General features: G+C 44.1%; 1 protein-coding gene across 4 annotated transcripts in view; it reads right to left on the bottom strand.

The window, feature by feature from the left end:
• The window catches only part of LOC136627525 (von Willebrand factor A domain-containing protein 5A-like), a 77,608-nt gene that overhangs the window by 39,306 nt on the left and 11,718 nt on the right, over positions 1 to 26,584 (bottom strand). For all 4 annotated transcript variants that reach the window (XM_066602711.1, XM_066602712.1, XM_066602713.1 and 1 more), the window contains 7 exons: positions 19,724 to 19,926; positions 17,522 to 17,744; positions 12,803 to 12,972; positions 11,432 to 11,567; positions 10,090 to 10,259; positions 9,836 to 9,924; positions 2,270 to 2,414 (listed from right to left, as the gene is read on the bottom strand). In XM_066602711.1, coding sequence (XP_066458808.1) covers positions 2,270 to 2,414; positions 9,836 to 9,924; positions 10,090 to 10,259; positions 11,432 to 11,567; positions 12,803 to 12,972; positions 17,522 to 17,744; positions 19,724 to 19,926 — 1,136 coding nt within the window. The remainder of the gene's footprint in view (positions 1 to 2,269; positions 2,415 to 9,835; positions 9,925 to 10,089; positions 10,260 to 11,431; positions 11,568 to 12,802; positions 12,973 to 17,521; positions 17,745 to 19,723; positions 19,927 to 26,584) is intronic.

The raw sequence follows: 26,584 nt of genomic DNA, 5'->3' as shown, positions 1-26,584 counted from the left end.
TTGGCGAATCATCAGGAACAAAAGGAGTTCTGCATAAATAACATCTGCTGTGAAGATTCACTCTTTGATTGTATTAACCCAATATCTAAATAGTTTGTATTATGAGTCAGAGTAACTAAAGTGCTCTATGATAAAGCACAACTTTCAGTCTGCTCTGTTGTACACAGCATTCTTTGTCTCTTGGGGTCACCAAGCAAGCTATGAAGAATACTGAGAAGGCTCAGTGTCAAAATAGCACCTAGCCTATCATTTAAATGATAGTGCCGTCAGTTTAAGTATAATGGCAGCTACTATCCCATGGTACTAGGATATGAAGTCCGCTAAATACATAAACTAAAGAAGCTCGCTTATATTCTGTGAGGACTTACATAGTTGTACTTTTTGGCAGGCCCTCAAAGTAGCTATGTAAAATTAAATAGCGGCCATTAGCACACCACTGTTATGCACTGAACGCATATACCGGTAATTATAGTGACTCGATATATTTGCACTAAACAATATACTGGTAACTGTAATGACTCAATGTATGTCCTGATATTGTTGATAATTATATAATTAGTCGTATGTGGCGTCCGCTATTGCAGTGGCGCTGATACTTAAATATCAGGTGGGTGGCTGGGATGGAACAGTTTCTTTATAAGAACTGGCCACACCATTATTGCAGCTACCCCTAGTGATGATATTTAATACTGGTCGTTAGTGATAGCGGCCAGTTCAGCGGCGCTGAATTGCATTAGCTGTCACTGAAATGATAGTCAGAGCTACTATAGTATAATTACTTGCTTGGATAGCCTAACAAATCAACAAAACGGACGATAGAGACATAGCCTCTGGCCTTGCACTTAAAAAAGTGCAAATTTATCACAGAATAGCAAAATCAATCTACATGTTGTTCAGTCATTCTTTAAATTACCCTTCAAAATTAGAAAATCTTCCCCACTGTACACTGACTAGGAGTTCTTTGTAATTCTTAAATGGTAAAATACTGTAAAAAGCAAGTGAGAAATCCATTTACTTCATCCAAGTAAGGTTCCATTCATAGGTACAAGAAACATTTCTAACATAGCATTAGTATCATTGTGATGTGGATCGAAGATTGTTTATACTTTTTATGGAAAAAAAATAAGAGTAGGGTTTTTTAACTATATATATATTTTTTTTTTCCTTCAATTTTATTAGACTTGTTTTCTAGTTTTTGTAGTCCTCTATTGGAGTTTAAACATGTGATCTCTTAATGGCTTGCACAATATATCCATATTGCTATATATTGTGTCTCGGTTGTCATCCTATAACACCTTACCCCATTCTCTGTCTAGCCACTTGCATGTCACGGTCAGCATTAACCACAGCATCTAAGAGGTTGCAGGGATATCAGGAAGGGTCTAAAGGCCCACACATTATAAGAGCCTATGCACACAGCTGTATTGCAGCTCCATTTTGTATAGAGCCATAATAGGGCTGCCATGAGGCCTCTACTGTACCTCCATATGCCCCCACTTTCATACAAAGAATCTTAGAGAGAAATAATTGCATTCTCCACCAGATGCCATATATACAGTAGTAATCTCCCCTGTCAGCACTGCTTCTAGGGGGGATGGCACTGTATTCACAGAGTCTAAAAGAGCTGCTTGCTTTATACTGTTTTGCTTTATACTTAAAGATCTAAATTGTTATGCACTTCTTACATGGTAAAACCTTTCCAAAGAACACCTCTTGGAGAAGACCATTTCCCATCTAAACTAAAAAAATCCCTCACTGGTGTACAGTGTAGTTGTGACTGTGAGGCTTGAACAAGAAGGTAAGTAGACCCTAATGTGATATAACAGATACTTGGGAGCACTGTTATACATTTTTGAAAATACTAGTAGACCGTCTTGTCTGTTGGGTCCCTATACAGCTGAATGCATCGTGGACAGATACCTTCTTATTGAGCAGATGGAATGTTACACAGTGGTTGTCCGGGATCAAATTTGGGACCTCCTGTGCTCCAGACAGTTTCTCTCCTCAGTGAGCTATCCAGCTTGCTGGACAAGCTCCTCTGCTGATCCTGGCATTGTCCTTGCTCCTGATCTAGTTCCTGCCTTTCTGTCCTGGCTCTGCCCTGCTGCTAATTACCACCCATTGCTGACTTCTGACTTGTCCCTGATTACCTCTCCAGACCTGAACAGCTACTACACCCGTGGCTCCTACCCAGCGCAAGTAAGCGATAGTGGTTCTAGCACTCACAGATAAAACCCAAACAGGTTCTCAGATTGTTTGAGTGACTAACCTGTCTTGGGTGGTCTGGCATCCCAATAGTATCATAGATTTTCTTTAACGGTCTCAGGATTTCTGTTCCTCCCAAGTCGGCTTCCATCTCATTGACCTTTTTAACAGCTTCTTCCATAGATTGTTGTGTATACTCCTTACTCTCCCTGAAGAACACAAATAAGTAAAGTAATAAGAAGCTACATAATAGAGTGAAATACAAAGCACTATATTGTCTTATGGCTCAAGATTCCATGGATGGAGGATCAATTGAAGGAGTTTGCACAATGAAAGGCTACCAAGATTAGTGTTACTGCATAAAAGTTATAAAGAGCACAACCTAACCTTAACTTTGCCCCAAAAGTTTACAAAAATGTATACATGCACAAATGTGATACCTAGAGATGAGCGAGCACCAAAATGCTCGGGTGCTCGTTACTTGGGACGAAATTTTCGCAATGCTCGAGGGTTCATTTCGAATAACAAACCCCATTGAAGTCAATGGGCGACCCGAGCATTTTTGTATTTCGCCAATGCTCGCTAAGGTTTCCATGTGTGAAAATCTGGGCAATTCAAGAAAGTGATGGGAACGACACAGCAACGGATAGGGCAGGCGAGGGGCTACATGTTGGGCTGCATCTCAAGTTCACAGGTCCCACTATTAAGCCACAATACCGGCAAGAGTGCCCCCCCCTCCCAACAACTTTTACTTCTGAAAAGCCCTCATTAGCATGGCATACCTTAGCTAAGCACCACACTACCTACAACAAAGCACAATCACTGCCTGCATGACACTCTGCTGCCACTTCTCCTGGGTTACATGCTGCCCAACCCCCCTCCCCCCTGCACGACGCAGTGTCCACAGCGCACACCAAACTGTCCCTGCGCAGCCTTCAGCTGCCCTCATGCCACACCACCCTCATGTCTATTTATAAGTGCGTCTGCCATGAGGAGGAACTGCAGGCACACACTGCAGAGGGTTGGCACGGCTAGGCAGCGACCCTCTTTAAAAGTGGTGGGGCGATAGCCCACAATGCTGTACAGAAGCAATGAGAAATATAATCCTGTGCCACCGCCATCAGGAGCTGCACACGTGGGCATAGCAATGGGGAACCTATGTGCCACACACTATTCATTCTGTCAAGGTGTCTGCATGCCCCAGTCAGACTGGTAATATGTACCTTAACAGTAACCGCGTTGGTGGTAATGTGGTGGTGACTGCGGACCTAGTAGAGCGGTTGTATTTTGTTGGTTTTCGGAATGTGGCCAGGATTAAGTTGGCCGTGGCGGGGGATGTTTTTGAGGCACTACGTGTCCTCTCCACGTGTCCGTGGTTATATGCACCTTAACAGTAACCGCGTTGGTGGTAATGTGGTGGTGACTGCGGACCTAGTAGCGCGGTTGTATTTTGTTGGTTTTCGGAATGTGGCCAGGATTAAGTTGGCCGTGGCAGGGGATGTTTTTGAGGCACTACGTGTCCTCTCCACGTGTCCGTGGTTATATGCACCTTAACAGTAACCGCGTTGGTGGTAATGTGGTGGTGACTGCGGACCTAGTAGCGCGGTTTTATTTTGTTGGTTTTCGGAATGTGGCCAGGATTAAGTGGGCCGTGGCGGGGAGATGGTGGGGGGGCTCTCTTGTTGTGTCGGTAAAGGTGAAATTCTTGGACTGCCACCAGACGAACCAATGCAAAGGCATTTGCCAAGAATGTTTTCATTGTTGGAGGAGGAGGGGGATGTTTTTGAGGCACTACGTGTCCTCTCCACGTGTCCGTGGTTATATGCACCTTAACAGTAACCGCGTTGGTGGTAATGTGGTGGTGACTGCGGACCTAGTAGCGCGGTTTTATTTTGTTGGTTTTCGGAATGTGGCCAGGATTAAGTGGGCCGTGGCGGGGGATGTTTTTGAGGCACTACGTGTCCTCTCCACGTGTCCGTGGTTATATGCACCTTAACAGTAACCGCGTTGGTGGGAAATGGCCTCGCCGCCATCATGTCTTTGGGAAGCCTCTGTTTCCACACCCCAGAGACATACCATTAGCAGCGGTATAGGCAGAGCCCATAATTCGTAACATTTCAGCCATAGCATTAGGACAGGCCCCACTAACATATCACTAGCAGCATTATAGGGGGAGCACAGTATTAGTTCCATTTCAGTAATAGTAGCACTCAAGATAGGCCCCAGTAACAATTCCGAAGCAGCAGTATAGTGGGAGCGCAGTCTTCGTTCCATTTCAGTAATAGTAGCACTCAAGACAGGCACCAGTAACAATTCCGAAGCAGCAGTATAGTGGGAGCGCAGTCTTCGTTCCATTTCAGTAATAGTAGCACTCAAGACAGGCCCCAGTAGCAATTCCGAAGCAGCAGTATAGGAGGAGCATAGTCTAAGTTCCATTTAAGTAATAGTAGCAGCCTACACAGGCCCCAGGAACAATTCCGAAGCAGCAGTATAGTGGGAGCGCAGTCTTAGTTCCATTTCAGTAGCTGCAGTATAGCCAAGGCCCAAGTTACATTTATGTAGCTAAAGTGTAGGCCAACCCCACACACCTTTCTGTACCATGAGTGTAGGCGAAGAACATAGAAATTGCTATGATTACACTGTAGGTGAGGGCCCAAAAAAATTGGTGTACCAACAGTACTAATGTACCTCAGTAAAAATTGGCCATGCCCAACCAAGATGGCAGGTGAAACCCATTAATCGCTTTGGTTAATGTGGCTTAAGTGGTAACTAGGCCTGGAGGCAGCCCAGTTTAACGAAAAATTGTTTCAAGTTAAAGTTCCAACGCTTTTAAGAGCATTGAAACGTATAAACATTTTTTAGAAAAATTATATGAGTGAGCCTTGTGGCCCTAAGAAAAATTGCCCGTTCACCGTGATTACGTGAGGTTTCAGGAGGAGGAGCAGGAGGAGGAGGAATATTATACACAGATTGATGAAGCAGAAATGTCCCCGTTTTGGATGGTGAGAGAGAACGTAGCTTCCATCCGCGGGTGCAGCCTACGTATTGCTTAGGTATCGCTGCTGTCCGCTGGTGGAGAAGAGAAGTCTGGGGAAATCCAGGCTTTGTTCATCTTGATGAGTGTTAGCCTGTCGGCACTGTCGGTTGACAGGCGGGTACACTTATCTGTGATGATTCCCCCAGCCGCACTAAACACCCTCTCCGACAAGACGCTAGCCGCAGGACAAGCAAGCACCTCCAGGGCATACAGCGCGAGTTCAGGCCACGTGTCCAGCTTCGACACCCAGTAGTTGTAGGTGGCAGAGGCGTCACGGAGGACGGTCGTGCGATCGGCTACGTACTCCCTCACCATCCTTTTACAGTGCTCCCGCCGACTCAGCCTTGACTGGGGAGCGGTGACACAGTCTTGCTGGGGAGCCATAAAGCTGTCCAGGCCCTTAAAGACTGTTGCACTGCCTGGGCTGTACATGCTGCTCGATCTCCGCACCTCCCCTGCTACCTAGCCCTCGGAACTGCGCCTTCTGCCACTAGCGCTGTCGGATGGGAATTTTACCATCAGCTTGTCCGCCAGGGTCCTGTGGTATAGCAACACTCTCGAACCCCTTTCCTCTTTGGGAATGAGAGTGGGAAGGTTCTCCTTATAGCGTGGGTCGAGCAGTGTGTACACCCAGTAATCCGTAGTGGCCAGAATGCGTGTAACGCGAGGGTCACGAGAAAGGCATCCTAACATGAAGTCAGCCATGTGTGCCAGGGTACCTGTACGCAACACATGGCTGTCTTCACTAGGAAGATCACTTTCAGGATCCTCCTCCTCCTCCTCCGCCTCCTCCTCCTCAGGCCATACACGCTGAAAGGATGACAGGCAAGCAGCAGGGGCACCGTCAGCAGTGGGCCAAGCTGTCTCTTCCCCCTCCTCCTCATCCTCCTCATGCTCCTCCTCCTCCTCCTGAATGCGCTGAGATATAGACAGGAGGGTGCTCTGACTATCCAGCGACATACTGTCTTCCCCCGCCTCCGTTTCCGAGCGCAAAGCATCTGCCTTTATGCTTTGCAGGGAACTTCTCAAGATGCATAGCAGAGGCATGGTGACGCTAATGATTGCAGCATCGCCGCTCACCACCTGGGTAGACTGCTCAAAGTTTCCAAGGACCTGGCAGATGTCTGCCAACCAGGCCCACTCTTCAGAAAATAATTGAGGAGGCTGACTCCCACTGTGCCGCCCATGTTGGAGTTGGTATTCCACTATAGCTCTACGCTGCTCATAGAGCCTGGCCAACATGTGGAGCGTAGAGTTCCACCGTGTGGGCACGTCGCACAGCAGTCGGTGCACTGGCAGATTAAACCGATGTTGCAGGGTGCGCCGGGTGGCAGCGTCTGTGTGGGACTTGCGGAAATGTGCGCAGAGCCGGCGCACCTTTCCGAGCAGGTCTGACAAGCGTGGGTAGCTTTTCAGAAAGCGCTGAACCACCAAATTAAAGACGTGGGCCAGGCATGGCACGTGCGTGAGGCTGCCGAGCTGCAGAGCCGCCACCAGGTTACGGCCGTTGTCACACACGACCATGCCCGGTTGGAGGCTCAGCGGCGCAAGCCAGCGGTCGGTCTGCTCTGTCAGACCCTGCAGCAGTTCGTGGGCCGTGTGCCTCTTATCTCCTAAGCTGAGTAGTTTCAGCACGGCCTGCTGACGCTTGCCCACCGCTGTGCTGCCACGCCGCGCGACACCGACTGCTGGCGACGTGCTGCTGCTGCTGACACATCTTGATTGCGAGACAGAGGTTGCGGAGGAGGAGGAGGAGGAGGGTGCTTTAGTGGAGGAAGCATACACCGCCGCAGATACCACCACCGAGCTGGGGCCCGCAATTCTGGGGGTGGGTAGGACGTGAGCGGTCCCAGGCTCTGACTCTGTCCCAGCCTCCACTAAATTCACCCAATGTGCCGTCAGGGAGATGTAGTGGCCCTGGCCGCCTGTGCTTGTCCACGTGTCCGTTGTTAAGTGGACCTTGGCAGTAACCGCGTTGGTGAGGGCGCGTACAATGTTGCGGGAGACGTGGTCGTGCAGGGCTGGGACGGCACATCGGGAAAAGTAGTGGCGACTGGGAACTGAGTAGCGCGGGGCCGCCGCCTCCATCATACTTTTGAAGGACTCCGTTTTCACAACCCTATACGGCAGCATCTCAAGGCTGATAAATTTGGCTATGTGGACGGTTAACGCTTGAGCGTGCGTGTGCGTGGCGGCGTACTTGCGCTTGCGCTTAAACACTTGCGCTAGCGACGGCTGGACGGTGCGGTGCGAGACATTGGTGGATGGGGTCGAGGACAGCGGAGGTGAGGGTGTGGGTGCAGGCCAGGAGACGGTAGTGCCTGTGTCCTCAGAGCGGGGTTGGATCTCAGTGGCAGGTTGGGGCACAGGGGGAGAGGCAGCGGTGCAAACCGGAGGCGGTGAACGGCCTTCGTCCCACCTTGTGGGGTGCTTGGCCATCATATGTCTGCGCATGCTGGTGGTGGTGAGGCTGTTGGTGGTGGCTCCCCGGCTGATCTTGGCGCGACAAAGGTTGCACACTACTGTTCGTCGGTCGTCAGGCATCTCTGTGAAAAACTGCCAGACCTTAGAGCACCTCGGCCTCTGCAGGGTGGCATGGCGCGAGGGTGTGCTTTGGGAAACACTTGGTGGATTATTCGGTCTGGCCCTGCCTCTACCCCTGGACACCGCACTGCCTCTTGCAACCTGCCCTGCTGCTGCCCGTGCCTCCCCCTCTGAAGACCTGTCCTGTGTAGGCGTTGCACACCAGGTGGGGTCAGTCACCTCATCGTCCTGCTGCTCTTCCTCCGAATCCTCTGTGCGCTCCTCCCTCGGACTTACTGCCCCTACTACTACCTCACTGCAAGACAACTGTGTCTCATCGTCATCGTCCTCCTCACCCACTGAAAGGTCTTGAGACAGTTGCCGGAAGTCCCCAGCCTCATCCCCCGGACCCCGGGAACTTTCGAATGGTTGGGCATCAGTGACGATAAACTCCTCTGCTTGGAGAGGACCCACTGCTGCCCAATCTGAGCAGGGGCCCGAGAACAGTTCCTGGGAGTCTGCCCGCTCCTGAGCATGTGTCATTGTAGTGGAGTGAGGAGGCTGGGAGGAAGGAGGAGTAGCAGCCAGAGGATTTGGATTTGCAGCACTGGACGGCGCAGAACTGTGGGTGGATGATAGCTTGCTCGAAGCACTTTCTGCCATCCACGACAGGACCTGCTCACACTGCTCATTTTCTAATAAAGGTCTCCCGCGTGGACCCATTAATTGGGCGATGAATGTGGGGACGCCAGAAACGTGCCTCTCTCCTAATCGCGCAGCAGTCGGCTGCGATACACCTTGATCAGGAGCTCGCCCTGTGCCCACACCCTCACTTGGGCCTACGCGTCCTCGGCCACGTCCACGTCCTCTAGGCTTACCCCTACCCCTCAGCATGCTGTATTACCAGTGATTTCCCAGGCAGGAAATAAATTGGCGCAAGCCTGCAGGACAAATACAATTTTTCCCTTTTTTGGAAACGGAGGGCCCACTGACTATATTCAATCAGATAAGATATGTGTTGCACAGAAATGCAGTTATATGAAGAGCAGCAGAGCGGAGACTTTTCACAGGCAGCAAATAAATTGGCGCAAGCCTGCGGGACAAATACAATTTTTCCCTTTTTGGGAAACGGAGGGCCCACTGACTATATTCAATCAGATAAGATATGTGTTGCACAGAAATGCAGTTATATGAAGTGCAGCAGAGCAGTTACTTTTCCCAGGCAGAAAATAAATTGGCGCAAGACTGCAGGACAAATACAATTTTTCCCTTTTTTGGAAATGGAGGGCCCACTGACTATATTCAATCAATAATATATGTCTTCTGGCCCTGCCTACACAATTCTCTCCCTGTAGTATTACTGCAAGGTGCAATGCTCTGCAGACAGCCGATTTTGAAAAGAAAAAAATATGCAACACTGCTAACAGCAGCCTGCACAGTACTGCACACGGATAGATGTGGCCCTAAGAAGGACCGTTGGGGTTCTTGAAGCCTACACTCACTCCTAACACTCTCCCTACCTAAGCACCACTTCTGTCCCTGTAGTATTACTGCAAGGCGCAATGCTCTGCAGACTGCCGATTTTGAAAAAAAAAAAAAATTGTGCAACACTGCTAACAGCACCCTCCACAGTACTGCACACGGATAGATGTGGCCCTGAGAAGGACCGTTGGGGTTCTTGAAGCCTACACTCACTCCTAACACTCTCCCTACAGCAGCACCACCAGCAGCACTTTCCCTCAGCTAACTCACAAGGCATCTGAGGCGAGCTGCGGGAGGGGCCGACTTTTATACTCGGGTGACATCTGATCTCCCCAGCCACTCACAGCAGGGGGGTGGTATAGGGCTTGAACGTCACAGGGGGAAGTTGTAATGCCTTCCCTGTCTTTCAATTGGCCAGAAAAGCGCGCTAACGTCTCAGAGAGGAAACTGAAAGTAACCCGAACACCGCGTGGTGCTCTTTAAGAGTAACGAGCATCCCGAACACCCTAATATTCGCACGAATATCAAGCTCGGACGAGTACGTTCGCTCATCTCTAGTGATACCAAAAATATTCATATTAAACTCACATGAAGATAGATTCAAAATCTGAACCAAAGCCAAAGATATTAAAGTAGCAACCGAGAGGCAAACTCTTCAATAGAAGGACCAGGGTCTCCTGCATAAGAAACAGAGAGAAAACTGGGTGACTTGATAGAGAAAAAAATAGAACACTGTATGTCCCCTCCAATAAATAAGGTGTGTGGGTTATATGATAAACCATTCAAAATGGCTACTAAGTAGATGTTCTCTCCCAGTGGTCCCTTGGAAGCAGCTCACCGACCTTCGCACTTTGAATACGTCGTGGCGCATTTGGCTCTGAGTTCATTGAACACTCCATACTCCCAGACCGGTCCACCACAAAGATAAACTCCCCACAGTTTGTCTGTTCCTGTCCAGATGGGAAACTGGGATAGAAGTTAAACATGGCAACAGACTCGGTCATCAAAGATCCTACAGAATAGGGAAACAAGAAAAAACTAGTTGCCTACAATAGAAGGAACAAAGACACAGTCTTCATTTATGGACATATTCAAATGTGGAAACGTAGGGGGGGGGGGGGGGATGTCATTTGTTTCAGCATGTCCTGTCAATATAACTATGAAAATTAAAATTGCTTGCTTTGGGCAATCTTTACTGGTTAGAATAGGTCTGTAGTGTTATATGGTCTCTGCCACCAGATCCAGCTATGTAAGGCAATGGCCCTTCCCACCAAAAGTGAGTTGGGTATTTGCTAGCACTGAGCTAATGCCACATCCGACTCGTGAGAGAGCAATGCTTGATATTGAAGGTATGACTTAGACTTGTGGCCCACCAAAAAACATTGTCCCTAAAGGAATTTGAGATCAATACAGTTCCCCAATTAATGACTGGGCCTAGCACTATTAACACATCCTGATCTAGCTGTATAAAGTCTGGCTGTACAGTACACCTTGCATGCTGAAAAATTGAACTAAAAATGTTCTTCAGCAACTTAGTACTCCTACATCATGCATTGGATGCTCTGAAGGGAGATTTGATTGGCTGATGTCTAAAATTCCTAAAACAATGACATGGTAAATGGCAATCTGCTACTTTCAGCACTTAGACAGAGGAGCAAAAATTGTTTACCTTGCTGTAAAGTTGACCAAACCAGCTGCTGATATTAATATTATTCCTTTTATTGTGTTAGCCAGTAAAAGGTATCATATCTACACAGATATTAACTTGTGTTTCTAATCCTGGGTTCCGGTCATGTCCAGAAGTTTTGTCTCTGTCTTTCTTCTGGACCCCTGAAAACAGGGTTCAGATGGAACCCCTGGAAGGAACCAAAGACTTTTATTTGTCCAATGAAAACCAATCAAGGATCCATTTCACAATGTTTCCATTCATTTACGTTATATTTGAAGGATTGAATAATGTAATCGAGTATGCTGTTCTATCATTCAAATTCAATGGAAACTAATGGAAACCTTGTCAAAAGGGGACCTTATTCGTCTTCGTGTGACAAATGAAAGTTTATTGTTCTGTTTTAGGGTTCCATCCGAATTCCATTTTTGGGGATCAAGACAGAAATCTGGAACAGACTTACTTAGAGAATAACACTTAGGGCAGGGTAGGGACATTGTACAATGCAGATGAGTCACCTGATGGTTCTGGCTCCTTGGCAGCATCAGAAGATACCTGCCCGGCCTCCACAGCCACACTTGGTTTGTTCATCTCTGAGTAATAAGCAAGGAGCTCAACGTCACGCTCAAACTTGTGTCCCTCAGCCAGTGATACCTGGAAATATTTGAAGACCCACCATAAAATAAATCACATGCACTAACTGATATGTATTTATAGTGTTCTACAATAAAGCTTGCTACAGTAGCTACCAAATGCATGAAACTAATAGAAACCTGCTAAAACGCAGACCAAAACTTGCAGAACTAGTCTCCTCTTTAGTTATGCAATCCTGTGGTTTTGTCTGAATGCCATTTTAGCATTTCAGATTGAACCCCAGCATGACCGACCTAGATGGGCTGTAAGATACATTCTAAATGAAGTCTTACAGTTGCAGTCCCGTAAGATATTTTTGTATTGATCCCCGATACAGTATAGTCTGCCCATTCTATTTATTATTTTAGTTGCCCGCCTTTGAACCTACTCTGATATGTCTTTCTTGAGCCCCAGTGTCCAAAACTGTACACAGTATTCCATGTGCATCCTGACTAATGATTTGTAAATTGGAAAAACAATGTTCTCATCATGTGCCCCTATACCACTTTTGATGCCCCCCATGATCCTATTTGCCTTTGCTACAGCTGCCTGACACTGGTTGCTCCGCTTAAGCTTACTGTCAACTAAGAGCCTGCTAGTGTCCATAAAACTGCAGTCATGGTACATGCTGGGTCCCCTCACATGTGGTGCTACAAAATCGCGTTATCACCGCGAGAAGACACAGCGATATCGCAGGGACCACCAATGCGATGATGCTGTGATTTTCTAGCATCGAAATTGCATCGCCTGTGTGGATGCGGCCTAATACACATAGTACTTGTTTACTTGTAAGACTCCAAAGTACTTTTCTGAGCAGAGAAAAAAATTACAGATGTAATTAGTTAAATAATTTGAAAAATGTTGAGAATTTTAATTTGGAATTTCATTAATAAAAGGTCTATAATTCTGTTTCCCTTCAAAGTCAGATCATTACATGACAGAATTCTGTCTTCTGCCACCATCAGTAGGATGAGCTCACTGTATATGGATTTATAAAGCTCTCATTAAACTTAGTAATAAATCAGTCTTAAGTTAACTCCTAAGCTTCCCGTAATGGTGGCTGAAGACAGCTAGAAGTTCCTCATGCAGCTCTACGACTGTGATTCATACCTCTACATCAGAGAAATTGAGATCTGGCTTTATTAGTGATATAGTAGCACAGACAATAAAAATGTAAAATAGCATTACTTTTTGTATCATGCAACATATTCACGAAGAATATATCCAGTCCGCACAGCTCTGAGCTATCCACTCACCTTGGCTGCAGTCTTGTCCTCATTAGTGTACTCCACAGGGCTGATATCACAGTTGGACACTATCTTGGCAATGCCATACGCAGACTGGAAATGAGCGCTCAGACTCAGGGTGTACGGGATCTCTCCTATAGGCACCTGTGGACGGGTGGCGGTCACACTCACATCATGTTCTGCATAGGAATGATGAAAAAGTAGGAAAAGTAAATCAGTCTGATATATCTGAACAGAATGAGATTATTGTTATGCATCATCATACACCATCATCCCCCATCATTTACTATGACATCTGTATGTAATCAAGCAGTCTTACTCGACCATCCTTGAAATGAATCATCCACTTTTTCATCATTCATCTTGGACATTATCCATAAATCATCATTTGGTCCTTATGATTATCCATTCTTACCTTCTAGTCTCATATTTCATATTTAGTTGTAAATTTTTCTCCTCCTTATCTTTGGACATTTTTAGATCATCATCTGTGGACATTCTTAGATCATCCTCTACTGTATTATGTCTAATTTATCCACTATTACTGTAATTAATTATCTTCTCCTCCTAGTTGTAGTTTTGCATCACCCTCTTTATCCATCAAAATAATTTTATAATCATCTATGCTCATGCTTACACCATCATTTACTACAATTATCCTACTTATCTATGATTACGGAAATCAATCATCCTTCTTCTTTATAATTGTTATCTATCTATCATAATCATCATCACCCAGGCCTCAGCCTTCATTATTCTTGTCATCATTCAGCTTTGTTGAGTTTTGTCATCATTTATAGTCCTCATTTTTTATCATCAATGACACATATTTACAATTTTTTTAAAGAACAAACCCATATGGGTCCAGCTCGACATGCCCTCTGAATGCCAGGGAGATGACTGCTCCAGTGAGAAGGGGATGGAGAGCGCAGGACAGGCTAGACAGATCCTAGTGGTGGGTGGCTCAATTATAATTGGAACAGATAGGGCAATCTGCCATAAAGACCAGGATCGTCGAACGGTGTGTTGTCTTTCTGGCGCTCAAGTTTGACATATCACAGATCGGATTGACAGATTACTGGGAGGGGCTGGTGAGGATCCAGCGGTCATGGTGCACATTGGCACCAATGTACAAATTAGAGGTCACTGGAGGGCCCTCAAAAATGATTTCAGGGACCTAGGATCCAAGCTTAGGGCGAGGACCTCCAGGGTAGTTTTCTCGGAAATACTACCTGTACCACGAGTCACACAAGAAAGGGAAAAGGATCTTAGGAAGGTAAACAAGTGGCTCCAGAGTTGGTGAACAAAGGAGGGGTTAGGGTTCCTGGGCAACTGGGCTGACTTTGCAGTCAGCTACAGGCTCTACAGTTGGGACAGGCTGCATCTTAATGGGGAGGTAGCAGCTGTGCTGGGGGAAAAGATGGTTAGAAGGCTGGAGGAGTGTTTAAACTAGGGACTGGGGGGGAGGGCAAAAAGAAAAACAAGGGGGTAGTCAGTGTAGTTAGTGACCTGGGGCCAAGTAATGGGAATGGGAGTCGAGCAGGGCGTAGGGTTAGTACAGTTAGAACTGACAGAACAGCCAATAGTACAATTAGTAGCAAAATGAATTTAAGGAACAAAAACATCCGTATAGATTGTATGGCAATGAATTCAAAAAGTCTGATCGGTAAAGTGGGTGAGCTTGAAGCGAGAATGACTGATGAAAACTACGATATAGTTGGAATACTGGAAACATGGCTTGATGATAAGTGCGATTGGACGGTGAATTTACAAGGTTACAATCTCTTCAGAAGAGACCATGGAAACCAGAAAGGGGGAGGGGTATGTCTGTATGTTAAATCCTACTTAATGCTGAGACTACGGGAAGATATAGGAGTAAGAGATGAACACATGGAATGTCTGTGGGTAGAAATACAGGGAGAAAAAATAACAAAATACTGATAGGGGTTTTCTATAGGCCACCAGAAGAAACTGAAACCTTACTATTAAGGCAGATAGAAGAGGTGTCAAACCGCAATGAACTAATTATTATAGGGGACTTTAATTATCCAGATATAATATGGGATAATGAGATCTGCAAATCTCACAGGGGTGATAAGTTCTTGAGAACAATTAAAGATAACTACCTTACCCAACTTGTGCGGGAGCCAACTAGAGCGAGGGACACTCTGGACTTAGTATTAACTAACAAACCGGACCGAATAATGGGGGTGCAGGTTGAGGAACACTTGGGAAACCGTATCCACAATATAATTAATTTCCATCTTTCATTCAATAAGAAACCTCATCAGGGAGCGACAAATAAACTAAACTTTAGTAAAGCAAAATTTGATCAGCTCATTGGTACTATCGGTAACATTAATTGGGAGAATATCCTCAAAAATAACAGTACAGACAACAAATGGGAAAAGTTTAAAAACATCCCAATCACCTCATGTCAACAACAACATTTTAAAAATAAAAGAACTACAAGCAGAAGGAAACCAACGTGGCTCGACAAGGCGGTAAGGGGGGCAATAAATGAAAAAAAGAAAGCGTTCAAACTACTAAAGCAAGAAGGCAGTGAAGAAGTGCTAAAATCGTACAGGGAAAAAACTGAATATGTAAAGAAAAGATCAAAATTGCTAAGGAGGAGGCAAAAAGACTGATCGCCAAGAGAGCAAAAACAACCCTAAACTATTCTTCAATTATATTAACAGCAAAAGGATTTGCACTGAGAGCACTAGTCCTTTAACAAATAATGCAGGAGAAATCATAGAAGACGATGGAGGGAAGGCAAGCCTGTTAAATAGTTTATTTTCAAGTGTATTCACAAACGAAAAGGAAATGTAACAGGGGATGCAGGGGAATAAAATGAACCCCTCGCAAAATATTACATACCTAACGCAAGAGGAAGTGCGGAACTGGTTAAAGAGGATTAAAATCGATAAATCGCCGGGCCCAGATGGAATACACCCAAGGGTTCTAAGGGAACTAAGTGATGTGATAGCTAAGTCGCTATTTCTAATATTTATGGATACTATCAAGACCAGAGTTGTACCACTGGATTGGCACATTGCCAATGTAGTTCCAATATACAAAAAGGGGTTCAAAAGAGAGCCTGGTAACTACAGGACGGTAGGTCTCACTTCAATAACTGGAAAAATATTCGAGGGGTTTCTGAGAGACTCCATCCTAGAATACCTGAAGGAGAACAAAGGAATAACTCCTCACCAGCATGGGTCCATGAGGGGTTGATCATGTCAGACGAATCTGATTAGCTTCTACAATGAAGTTCTAGACTGGACCTGGGAGAGTCTATTGATCTCGTATATCTGGACTTCTCTAAAGCATTTGACACCGTGCCGCATAATAGATTGATATACAAAATGAGACAGCTCGGATTGGGCGAAAACATGTGTATCTGGGTAAAGAACTGGCTCAGAGATAGAAAGCAGAGGGTTGTAATAAATGGTTCATACTCTGATTGGGCCACCATTGCCAGTGGGGTGCCACAGGTTCAGTAGTAAGCCCCATTCTGTTCAATATACTTATCAACGACCTGATAGAGGGGCTGCACAGTAAAATATCAATATTTGCAGATGATACAAAATTATACAATATAATCAATGCAACGGAGGACAATGTACAACTACAAATTGACCTGGATACGTTGGGGGCTTGGACAGAAAAATGGCAAATGAAGTTCAATGTTGACAAATGTAAGGTTATGCACATGGGCAGAAGAAACGGATGTCACCAATATACACTAAATGGGGTACTGCTAGGGAAAAGTGATATGGAAAAAGACCTTGGGGTACTAGTGGATTGTAGATTAAAGTGGAACAATCAATGCCAGTCAACTGCTGCAAAAGCAAATAAAGTCTTGGGGTACATTAAAAGAGGTATAGGGGCGAGGGCTGAGAACATTATTCTTCCACCATGTAAGGCACTTGTCAGGCCCCACATGGAATACTGTGTACAGTTCTGGACACCGGTGCTCAGGAAAGATATAGCAGTGCTTGAGGGGGTCCAAAGAAGGGCAAGTAAACTAATACATGAAATGAGGGGACTGGAATACCCAGAGAGACTATCAAAATTGGGATTATTTACCCTGGAAAAAGACTGCTAAGGGGCGATCAAATAACTATGTATAAATACATTAGAGGACAATACAAGGATCTCTCATGATTTGTTTATACACAGGACTGCGACGGTAACAAGAGGACATCTGCTACGTCTAGAAAGCAGGTTTCATCACCAACACAGAAGGGGGTTCTTTACTGTAAGAGCAGTGAGACTGTGGAACTTTCTGCCTGAGGACGTGGTAAAGGCAAAATCCATAGAGGAGTTTAAGAGGGGACTATATGTCTTTCTAGAGAGCTATGATATTACAGGATATAGACATTTGGTGACCAGCGAGTTGTTGATATGGGTCTTACAGACAGGTAGGAACTATCAGAGGTTGATCTGGGGATTATTCTGTCTGCCATTCTGGAGTCGGGAAGGAATTTTTCCACCGAAAGGGCTAATTGGCTTCTGCTCTAGGGGTTTTTGCCTTCCTCTGGATCAACAAGGAGGCTGAAACAGGCTGAACTAGATGGACATGGTCTTCATTCAGCCTAACATACTATGTTACTATGTTACATAATACCTTTGAATGGCATTGGTCTGTATGTCTATGAGGACAAAATGGTTTTGAAGAACATGAAGCTTTTTCGAACCCTAGTTGATATTTGATAGCGTTACCTTTTGGGGTGTACCTAGGGTTAAGGATAGCAGGAAGCACAAAACGAACGGCTCCATCTGCCTCAACTGGAAGCTCCCGCACATATTTTAAGGTCACTGCAGCCTCCTGACCAGGCGGTAGATTCCCAACGTTGCAGCTAAAAACATCAGCTGAGCTCTCATCTTCTTCCAGCAGAAAAGCCTGTTGGCCTTGTTTGATGGCCTCATCATAGGTCTTGTGAGCCTAGAGAAAGAGAAAGAAGGGCTATGAGATAAAACATCAGGATCTGTTATCCAGGGTATATTAGATAATGATTACTGACAGTGGTAATCTCCCAGTAATCCCTGATGGTTCAGTGTCTGCACAGATATTGTTCGGAGATTTGCACTATTGGAAGTGGTTTCTTTATGCCAGTTATCAAATGTAGGAAATAGTCGTCTTTCCACATTCTAGAAGCTCCGCTGGGCTCTTGGGTAAAATTCAGACTTTAACTCCAAATCAAAATACTGTACATAAATAGTTGAGTCACTTTGAAAATAAATTGTTTTACTTATGTTAAACTGATTTGGAGTTAAAGTCTGTATTTTACCTTTGAGCCAAAGTCACAATTCTGCTGACTGATGTTGGAAACGAGACTCAACCCAAACGGCTCAGCTGAGCTTCCATAATAAGCTTGCTTTGTCCTCATCAGCTATCAGTTGCCAGCAACAGCCGCGGCACAGAGCTTGTGCCAATCACTGTTTAACTGCTCAAATGCAGCAGTCAGTGCCAACTGTTGCATCTAAGCAGCTGGTTGAAGGGCGGAGGGGGTCCTCTATCATCCTATAACCTTCTGCTAACATGATTTTGGGTTGCTGATGGCTTGCCATGGTAGTCCGGGGCTTTGTTAAGGCTTCCAGGGCTGCCATGAATTTCAGGCTATGAATCCCTGCTAAAAAATACAATATGGGGTGCAAAAAGGAAGCATTGCAGTATATTGTACAAGTGATCAGACAATTACAAGTTTAGACTTCCTCTGGGAACTAAATAATAAAGTAAGAATAAGTTCAATAAAAAAATAAGTTAAATGTTAGAAAAGCAAGAAAATTAAAATAAAAAAAAAGAAAATTAACATACCGTAATTGCCAGGGCTTAGGACAGGCAAGAACCATTTATTTTATTGCTTTACTCCATCAGGCTCTAATTTTAAAAAGTTTGTAATAACCAGACAACTCCTTTATTGGTTATATGGTTGTAATATACAGTGCAGCACCTGTACTGCACCTCACTCTGCTGAACTGTATTTCCAGACCTCTCACTAGGCCCAAGGGCAGACAATCACTCATTATCGGGCACATTCACAGCTTACACCAGCAATGGTTTCCCAAAGTGTCTCAGTCGCGCTTCTTGGGGAATAATCCTACTACCTACTCAGGCCTATTCCTTACTTCGGACTGGAGCAGGCTACCATGGTAATACTCATGGCGTTCACAAACAGATAGATAGAGAACTGTGACACTACAACTATATAGAAGTAAGTACAGGTTACACAACTACTAGAACAGACTGCAAACATACAGGAAAGGCATATTTACACCTGTCACACAATCACAGTACTAACCCCCTGTTGTACCCAACCCTCTGCATGACATATAGCATCTTGTTCACATTTATGGTAGGTCCGCAGCAGACATTCTGAAGGGAATCAGCATCAGAATTTCTGCCTCAAAACCCAAACCATTTGGTGCAGATTTTGACACGGGTTTTATTGCGTATTTCTGTGCGGAATTCACTCCCTCATTGAGAAGAGATTAATTGCACAGTTTAAATGGCGATACAATTGACATGCCACAGAATTACAGTACATTTATGCTATGAACATTCCACAAAAATGCATACGCTTGTGTGAATCCGGACTAAAATAGTGAATTATCACCAGGGCTTATTCACATCATGTGACTTGCTACTACTCTCATATGTGTTCATGCCTTGATCCAGTGCGCTCTCCTTCTTAAGCACCAAAATCTAGGAAGGACGTATGGAAGGAAGGACAGATCGGGGAGAAACAGGAGGATAGAACATCCTCAGTAGCAGCAGTCACAAATGATGATCAGAAATACTGACCACCATTCATAATTTATTTACAGCCTAGATCCCTGATAACATACGAGTCCTTGACAATTTATTTCATTTGCAAAGCAGATAATATCTTTATAATATCTTCAAAAACACCAAGAAATTACCTGTTCCTTCTCCTGGAGATCGGCTACAATGGTCTTTCCCTCCACTGTGGCCTCAAAGGTGTAGACAGCGGAGTCTTCATCCATGGGGAACACAAAGATGGCCTCCAGCGCCTTCTCCTCCTCATTCTTGTACTTGAGCGTCGCAGACACATCAGCCACAAAGCCTTTCACCTGGACGTCAACGGAGATCCCCTTGAGAGGAACTGAACAACCCAGAGAAAATGAAGAAATTAGATGAGCTTCATCCACCTGAACCAACCTCGCATGTTTACACGTGGTCAGTGATGTTCTTGATGGGATTGAGTACATGATTAAAGTCGGACACATCCTTGGATTCCTACGAGCGCGGGGTTCTTTGCATTCTTCTGTGTGCTACTTTATGCTACAGCCATATCAGGACTGTAACCCATAGACGACTCTCCGGAGATCCGGATCAAGGACCCAGGGTGGCTAAAATAAGCTAACGTGGATAATAGGTGTTGGTGGACTCTCAAGCCAGAGAGTTCCACTAGACACCAGGTGAGTTAACCCTTTATTCACCAGTACAAAAAACCATTACAAAATATGAGGCTCTGATATTTTTTTTTTATTTTTTTTTTACATATACAAAAAGGGCAAGTTGATATGTATATTGTGTATTGCATTCCCCATAAACATGTTTGTGTTAAGAAGTGTCCTGAATTTGTTAAACCAAGGGTGGGGCAGACATGGGGCTTATTATGACTCTGTAGTCCAAGAGCCCTGGCTGACCCTGTGAAGACCCCATGTGTATCACTGATGAAATGTGTGGGATCTTCGGATTGGATGGTTTCCTTCTGACTTAGCAATGGTTTAGCTTTTTGTGTTATGTTGTGCAATTCACTTTCTTCACCCTCATGCACGTTGTGCATTGTATAATTACTGCATTTTTTGGGATTCGTACATTTTCGTTCTATTCAAATCTAAGGGCTTTGCATAATTACTTTGGCTCTTCTCCTGGGGGGACCATTTTTTGGGAGTGGGATAGAGACGGAACATTTTTTTTTTGTTCTGATGTTTACTTTGATTTAATTAGCCTTTCGGTTTCCGTAACACCACAATAATCTTTCATTTGTATAAAGGGGTGTTTGGTTTTGTGTGAATAAAGTTTAATTATTGTATATTTATTCCTGTATAAAGTTCTTCATCTTTCTAATATACTTTCGAGGGGAGGGTGTTCTACCTTAAATGTTGCTGTTGACATGATATATGCCATATTATTTTGTTCTCCATGTTTGTGCATCTGTTAGCCCTCATGTAGTTTAGGTCTGGCGGGTTGCTGCATGAGGCAGTTTTGCCAGTATCGCTGGGCACTAGGGAGCACACTTTCCTGGTCACCAGTTTAGATGAGGAGGAGGTACCAAGCACTATGCAGAGCCTGATGCTGATCTGGTAGAGAATGTTGTGGCCCTGAGTGTTGTGACAGAACACTGTTAGGGAGGGGATAAGAGAAGCATTAAATATGAGAGTTTGGTGGTGTGACCATGTGAGGTGGTAGAGGAGCCTGCTTTGTGTATGAGTTAAGGGGGCCTGGGCTCAGCCACCATGTATTCCTATAAGAGGGGTCGGCAAAGTTAAAGTGCTAAATTTGGGAAAACTGCTATGTTTGATAAGGTCAAGTTCTAGTTGGATAGATTGTATAGCATGTTAGCGAGTGATAGGAAAATGCCATATTTGTGGTGTGCAGCAGGCCAGAGGCTAGTAATGCTGATAATTACTATGGAAGAGCTATAGTTACTAGAATAGTTAAATAAATGCTGCAAAATAAGTTGGCGCTATACAAATAAAGATTATTATTATCTGGGTAAACTATTGTATGTGTAGCTAGTTACCTAGAGTAAGAACTTGGACTGCTTAATTGTTTCAAATTGCATAGAGTAGATATGCATAAAGTTGGCTATATAACATGAATATATGCTGGTAAAATGTGATTGTTCTCAGTAAGAGAAACCAAGTAATCTTGTAGATATGATACCTTTTAATGGCTAACAAAAAACATGACGTTATAGCGAGCTTTCAAACCTAATTAGGGTTCTTCTTCGGTCTTACTAAGCCTGAGAGGAATCCTAAGTAGCTTTGAAAGCTCGCTATAACATCATGTTTTTTTTAACTATTAAAAAGGTATCATATCTACAAGATGACTTGGTTTCTCTCACTGAGAACAATCACACTTTGCTCTACTGGCTAACACGGTACCAAACCTTTTTCTTTTTAATATATGCTGGTAAAGTACAGATACATATATAACTGAAAAGAGTCATAGTACTAAAGAGTGTTTACGGTGGTTATCCAACCTCTAAACATTGCCAGCTTATCCAACCCTTCAATATCTAATAGGTGAGAGTCTGCCGCTGGTGACCCCCACCAATCAGCAAATTGAAGGGACCGCCGTGCTTGTGCGAATGCTGCAGCCTCTTCAATGTTTACATCTGTGAAAACTATTTTCACACATTTATTAATGAATGGGTTTATGTGATCTTCGGAGATTGAGAAATCCAGAAGTTCAACCATAGTCTTGTTATTCCAGTTCACATAATACACTTTGTAGAATAGATCTACTGATAGTTACTCCATCTATGCTTCCTCATGTTCATAGAGTGGAATATCTACTATGGACTGTGTCTGATCACTCTCCACCTTATGTGTTGTAAATTATGTCTGGTGGGGAATTTGGTTTGATAGAGCTTGCAGGTTAAATCCGTTTTGGTTGAACCTGCTTGATGGTAATGCTAGAACGGAGGAGGATCTATTGGAATCTTTTCAGATTAATATTGACTCTTCCTCAGTGCCTGTAGTGTGGGATCTATGAAGGCATTGCTATACGAAGATTAGCTTACATAAGTCTGAATCTCAGGATGTCATTAGGGCCCCTCAGCAAAGAGCTTTAGATGCAGAGCAAGCATATATATACTCTCCCAGTAATAAAGCAGAACTGGGAAGAGGCACCGTCTCAACTTGCAGATCATCTGAGAGGTGTTGCAAAAAAATAAGCTTCTTTTTATGAAGCGAAAGATCTTTGAGGAAGGTGGAGAGGGGGTCGTGTTTTGGCTTCAAGAATTAAGGCACAGGAATCATCATCTTATGTTGCAGCATTGAGAAGGCCTGATAATTCTCTGGTTGTGAAGGATGATGACATTTTGGAGACATTCTTTCTCTGTTTTAAAAACCTATGTGCTTCTAAGTAAAGTAAGGATTTTGAAGACCTTTATGAATATTTGGCTCGGGTGCAATCAACAACTTTGTCTGAGAATCAGAGAGCGATATTAGAGGCTCTTGATACTGAATAAGTTAAGGGATGCAGTAGAAACACTTCCTCATCAAAAGTCACATGGGTTGGATGGTCTTCCAAACTAAATTTTTTAGGCATTACCAGGATATGCTTCTGCCACTCTTATTGACAGTGTTTAACCCCTTATTGACGCAGACCCTTTTTCTTTTCCATTTTCGCTTCTTCCACCCCCCTTCAAAAAAATCATAACTCCTTTATTTATCCATCGACGTCGCTGTATGAGGGCTTGTTTTTTGCGGGATGAGTTGTATTTTTAAATGTTGCTATTTACTGTACCATATAATGCACTGAAAAACCTTTAAAAATTTCAAGTGGAGGAAAATGAAAAAAAAAATGACATTCCGTTATCTTTCAGTGCATCTTGTTTCTATAGCGCACAAACTGCAACAAAAGTGACAGGATAACTTTATTCTATGGGTCAGTATGATTACTACGATACCAAACTTGGTTAGGTTTTTTTTTACTGCACTACGCTTTTTTCTTTCAAAGGCATTTAATTATTTTCAATTATTTTCTGCGGTCATTTTGTACGTGCAATAACTTTTTTATTTTTTCGTCGACGTAGTTAAGCAGGGACACATTTTTTGCTGGATGTCCTGTAGTTTCCGATAGTACCAATTCGGAATAAATACGACTTTTTGATCGCTTTTTATTGCGTTTTTTCTGGGAGACAGTAACTGGAAAAGTGCATTTCTGGCGTTCTTTATTTTATTTTTTTCAGACTACGTTCATCGTGCGGGAAAAATAATGCACTACTTTCACAGATCGGACTTTTACGGACGCGGCGATACCAAATATGTATTTTTATTTTATGACTTTGATTTTTTAATAATAGATATGGCAAAAGGGTGGTGATTTAAACTTCTATAACTTTTTTTTTACATTCAATAAAACTTTATTGATTTTTTTTACTTTACTTTAAAGTCCCCCTGGGGTACTACAATATGTGATGCTTTGATCGCTCCTGCAGTATGACGTAATGCTATAGCATTACATCATACTGCCATTTGACAGGCAGTCTATCAAGCCACACCACGGGGATGGCTTGATAGGCAGTCTGCTAAGGCAGCCCTGGGGCCTTTCTGAAGGCCCCTGGCTGCCATGACACCTGCACGGCTCCCCCGATCTCACTGCAGGGGGGGGGGGGCATACAGGACCCCTGAACATAGTGCGGGGGATTTAAATGGCGCTGTCAGAATTGACAGCGGCATTTAAAGGGTTAATTGGCCGCTATTGCCCGCAGGTGTCAGCTGTAATAAACAGCTGACGCCTGCACTGTATGAAGAGAGGTCGCCCCACGACCTCTCTTCATACATACCCTGACGCTCAATGACGTACCCTTACGTCCTGGAGCGGGAATGGGTTAATGAGTCATTGCATGAAGGTATACTTTCCCCATCAATGAGAGATGCTATAATTGTCTTCCTAACCCGGGAAAGGATGTGTGTCTTCCTAATTTCTATCGTCCAATATCTCTATTGATCACTGATGTTAAAATCTTGGTGAAGGTACTTGTGAATATATAACTTTTAGTAATGACATTTAATATATGAGGATCAGTCTTGCTCTATTCCAAACAAATCAACTGCTGTTAAAATAATGAGTTTATACTGTGCCTGGTTGTTCAGGCGGATCATCGAGTATGTGGGAGAAGAGTTGTTTTTTAACTCAATGCTGCCAAAGCTTTTGATAATGTCAAGTTGAATTATTTGTGGGCTGTTCTTCATAGGATGGATTTTGGTGAGAAATTTGTGGCATGGGTTGAACTGCTGAATTCAACGCCATGGGCAAGAGTGAGGGTAAATGGTCATATTTCGGAACAGATGGTGTTGGAGAGGGGAACAAGGCAGGGATGTCTCCTGTCCCCTCTTTATTTTACCCTGGCAGTTAAGCACCTGGCTGGTTTGATAAGCCAGTCACCCACTATAGTTGGATTCCAGTATGGAAAAATTAAAGTGATTAGGAAAGCGCCTTAGGAGTATTTAACATTATACTAAAAGTGCATAAATAATGTGGACTCACCTGGTGTGGGCACCTGGACCCAATGATTATGGGGTGCGCAGGCGCCACACCTGTAGTCCAGGTCTTCGTAATCTAGTGAAACCCTCTAATGCCAAAGGCATCCAATCCAAGGATGGAGAGCTGCATGGGATCCAAGGAACTCCAAAGTTCCCAGGGATACAAAACAAATACAAATTTAATAAAATGAAAAAAATCCCAGCGCTCATAAAAGGGATCACGTATGCAAGTATCACTCCTTTTAATAATAAAGGAAAGAGGAGGAAAAAAAACGTAATGAGGGCTATGAATCAAAACACAGAATCCCCCTCCTGATGGTAGAAACCACGGTAATTATTTCAAAAATATTGTGGCACCTTCCTTCCAGCACAAAAAGAGACGCACAACACAAACAACTAAAGAAATTCTTTTATCATCCAAACCCCTCATAGGGGCTTACACATGTGGCTTACGTAGGTGCAAATGCTGTAAAAGCATCCAACTTGCAAGAAAAGAAGTCTTCATAAAAGAAGATCAAGCTCTGTATAGGCTAAAACAATACCTAAACTGTGGAACACTATATGTCGTGTACATGATTGAATGCCGTGCGGTCTTCAATACGTGGGACGTACCACCCATCCCCTACGTACAAGACTTAACAACCATCGTTTTAATATACTTCACGTTTTTTAAACCATAGTGTCTCTAGTCACTTTTTAAAATCAAAGATTTTTTCGAGAAATGAAAATTACGCCGTTAGAAAGTGTCTTAAAAAAACGAGAGATGTTTTGGATCTTTAAACTAAACACCCGTTCACCTCATGGTTTGAACGAGGTTTTAGAGAAAATATAAAATTATTCGAGATAAAAATCAAATTATTATTAGCTATTTATAACTACGACTAGAGATAAGCGAGTATACTCGCTAAGGCACATTACTCGAGCGAGTAGTGCCTTAGCCGAGTATCTCCCCGCTCGTCTCTAAAGATTCAGGGGCCGGCGCGGGTGACAGGTGAGTTGCAGCGGGGAGCAGGGGGAAGCGGGGGGGGAGAGAGGGAGAGAGAGATCTCCCCTCCGTTCCTCCCCGCTCTTCCCCGCCGGCCCCCGAATCTTTAGAGACGAGCAGGGAGATACTCGGCTAAGGCACTACTCGCTCGAGTAATGTGCCTTAGCGAGTATACTCACTCATCTCTAACTACGACCTTTACGACACATATCACTGATGAATTATACATGATTCCCAGTTTTCTATCCTTTCCCCATCTGTTTTTTTTTCTTTCTGAAGATGTTATTTTATGTTAATATATTTGGACAGATATGTATTTATACTATGTAGGATTGTGTAGGTATTCTGACTATGCATGAAGTTTTATATGTCTATAGAGTAAATAATAATGTAATTCATTTAATGTTATAAATATGCCACACTGTCTAAAGCCCCCTGTCCACGGGTATTGTGGTATCCCACGGCGAATCTCAGCCGCAGAGAGCCGCCGCCCGGGAGCAGGAGCCGGCAGATGGTTTTCCGCAGGTCAGCCTATCTGACAGATAGGCTAA

This window comes from Eleutherodactylus coqui, chromosome 5, assembly GCF_035609145.1.
Source record: "Eleutherodactylus coqui strain aEleCoq1 chromosome 5, aEleCoq1.hap1, whole genome shotgun sequence".
Lineage (NCBI taxonomy): Eukaryota > Metazoa > Chordata > Amphibia > Anura > Eleutherodactylidae > Eleutherodactylus > Eleutherodactylus coqui.
Note: the sequence above shows the minus strand (reverse complement) of the source record. Positions and strands in the feature narration are given on the sequence as shown.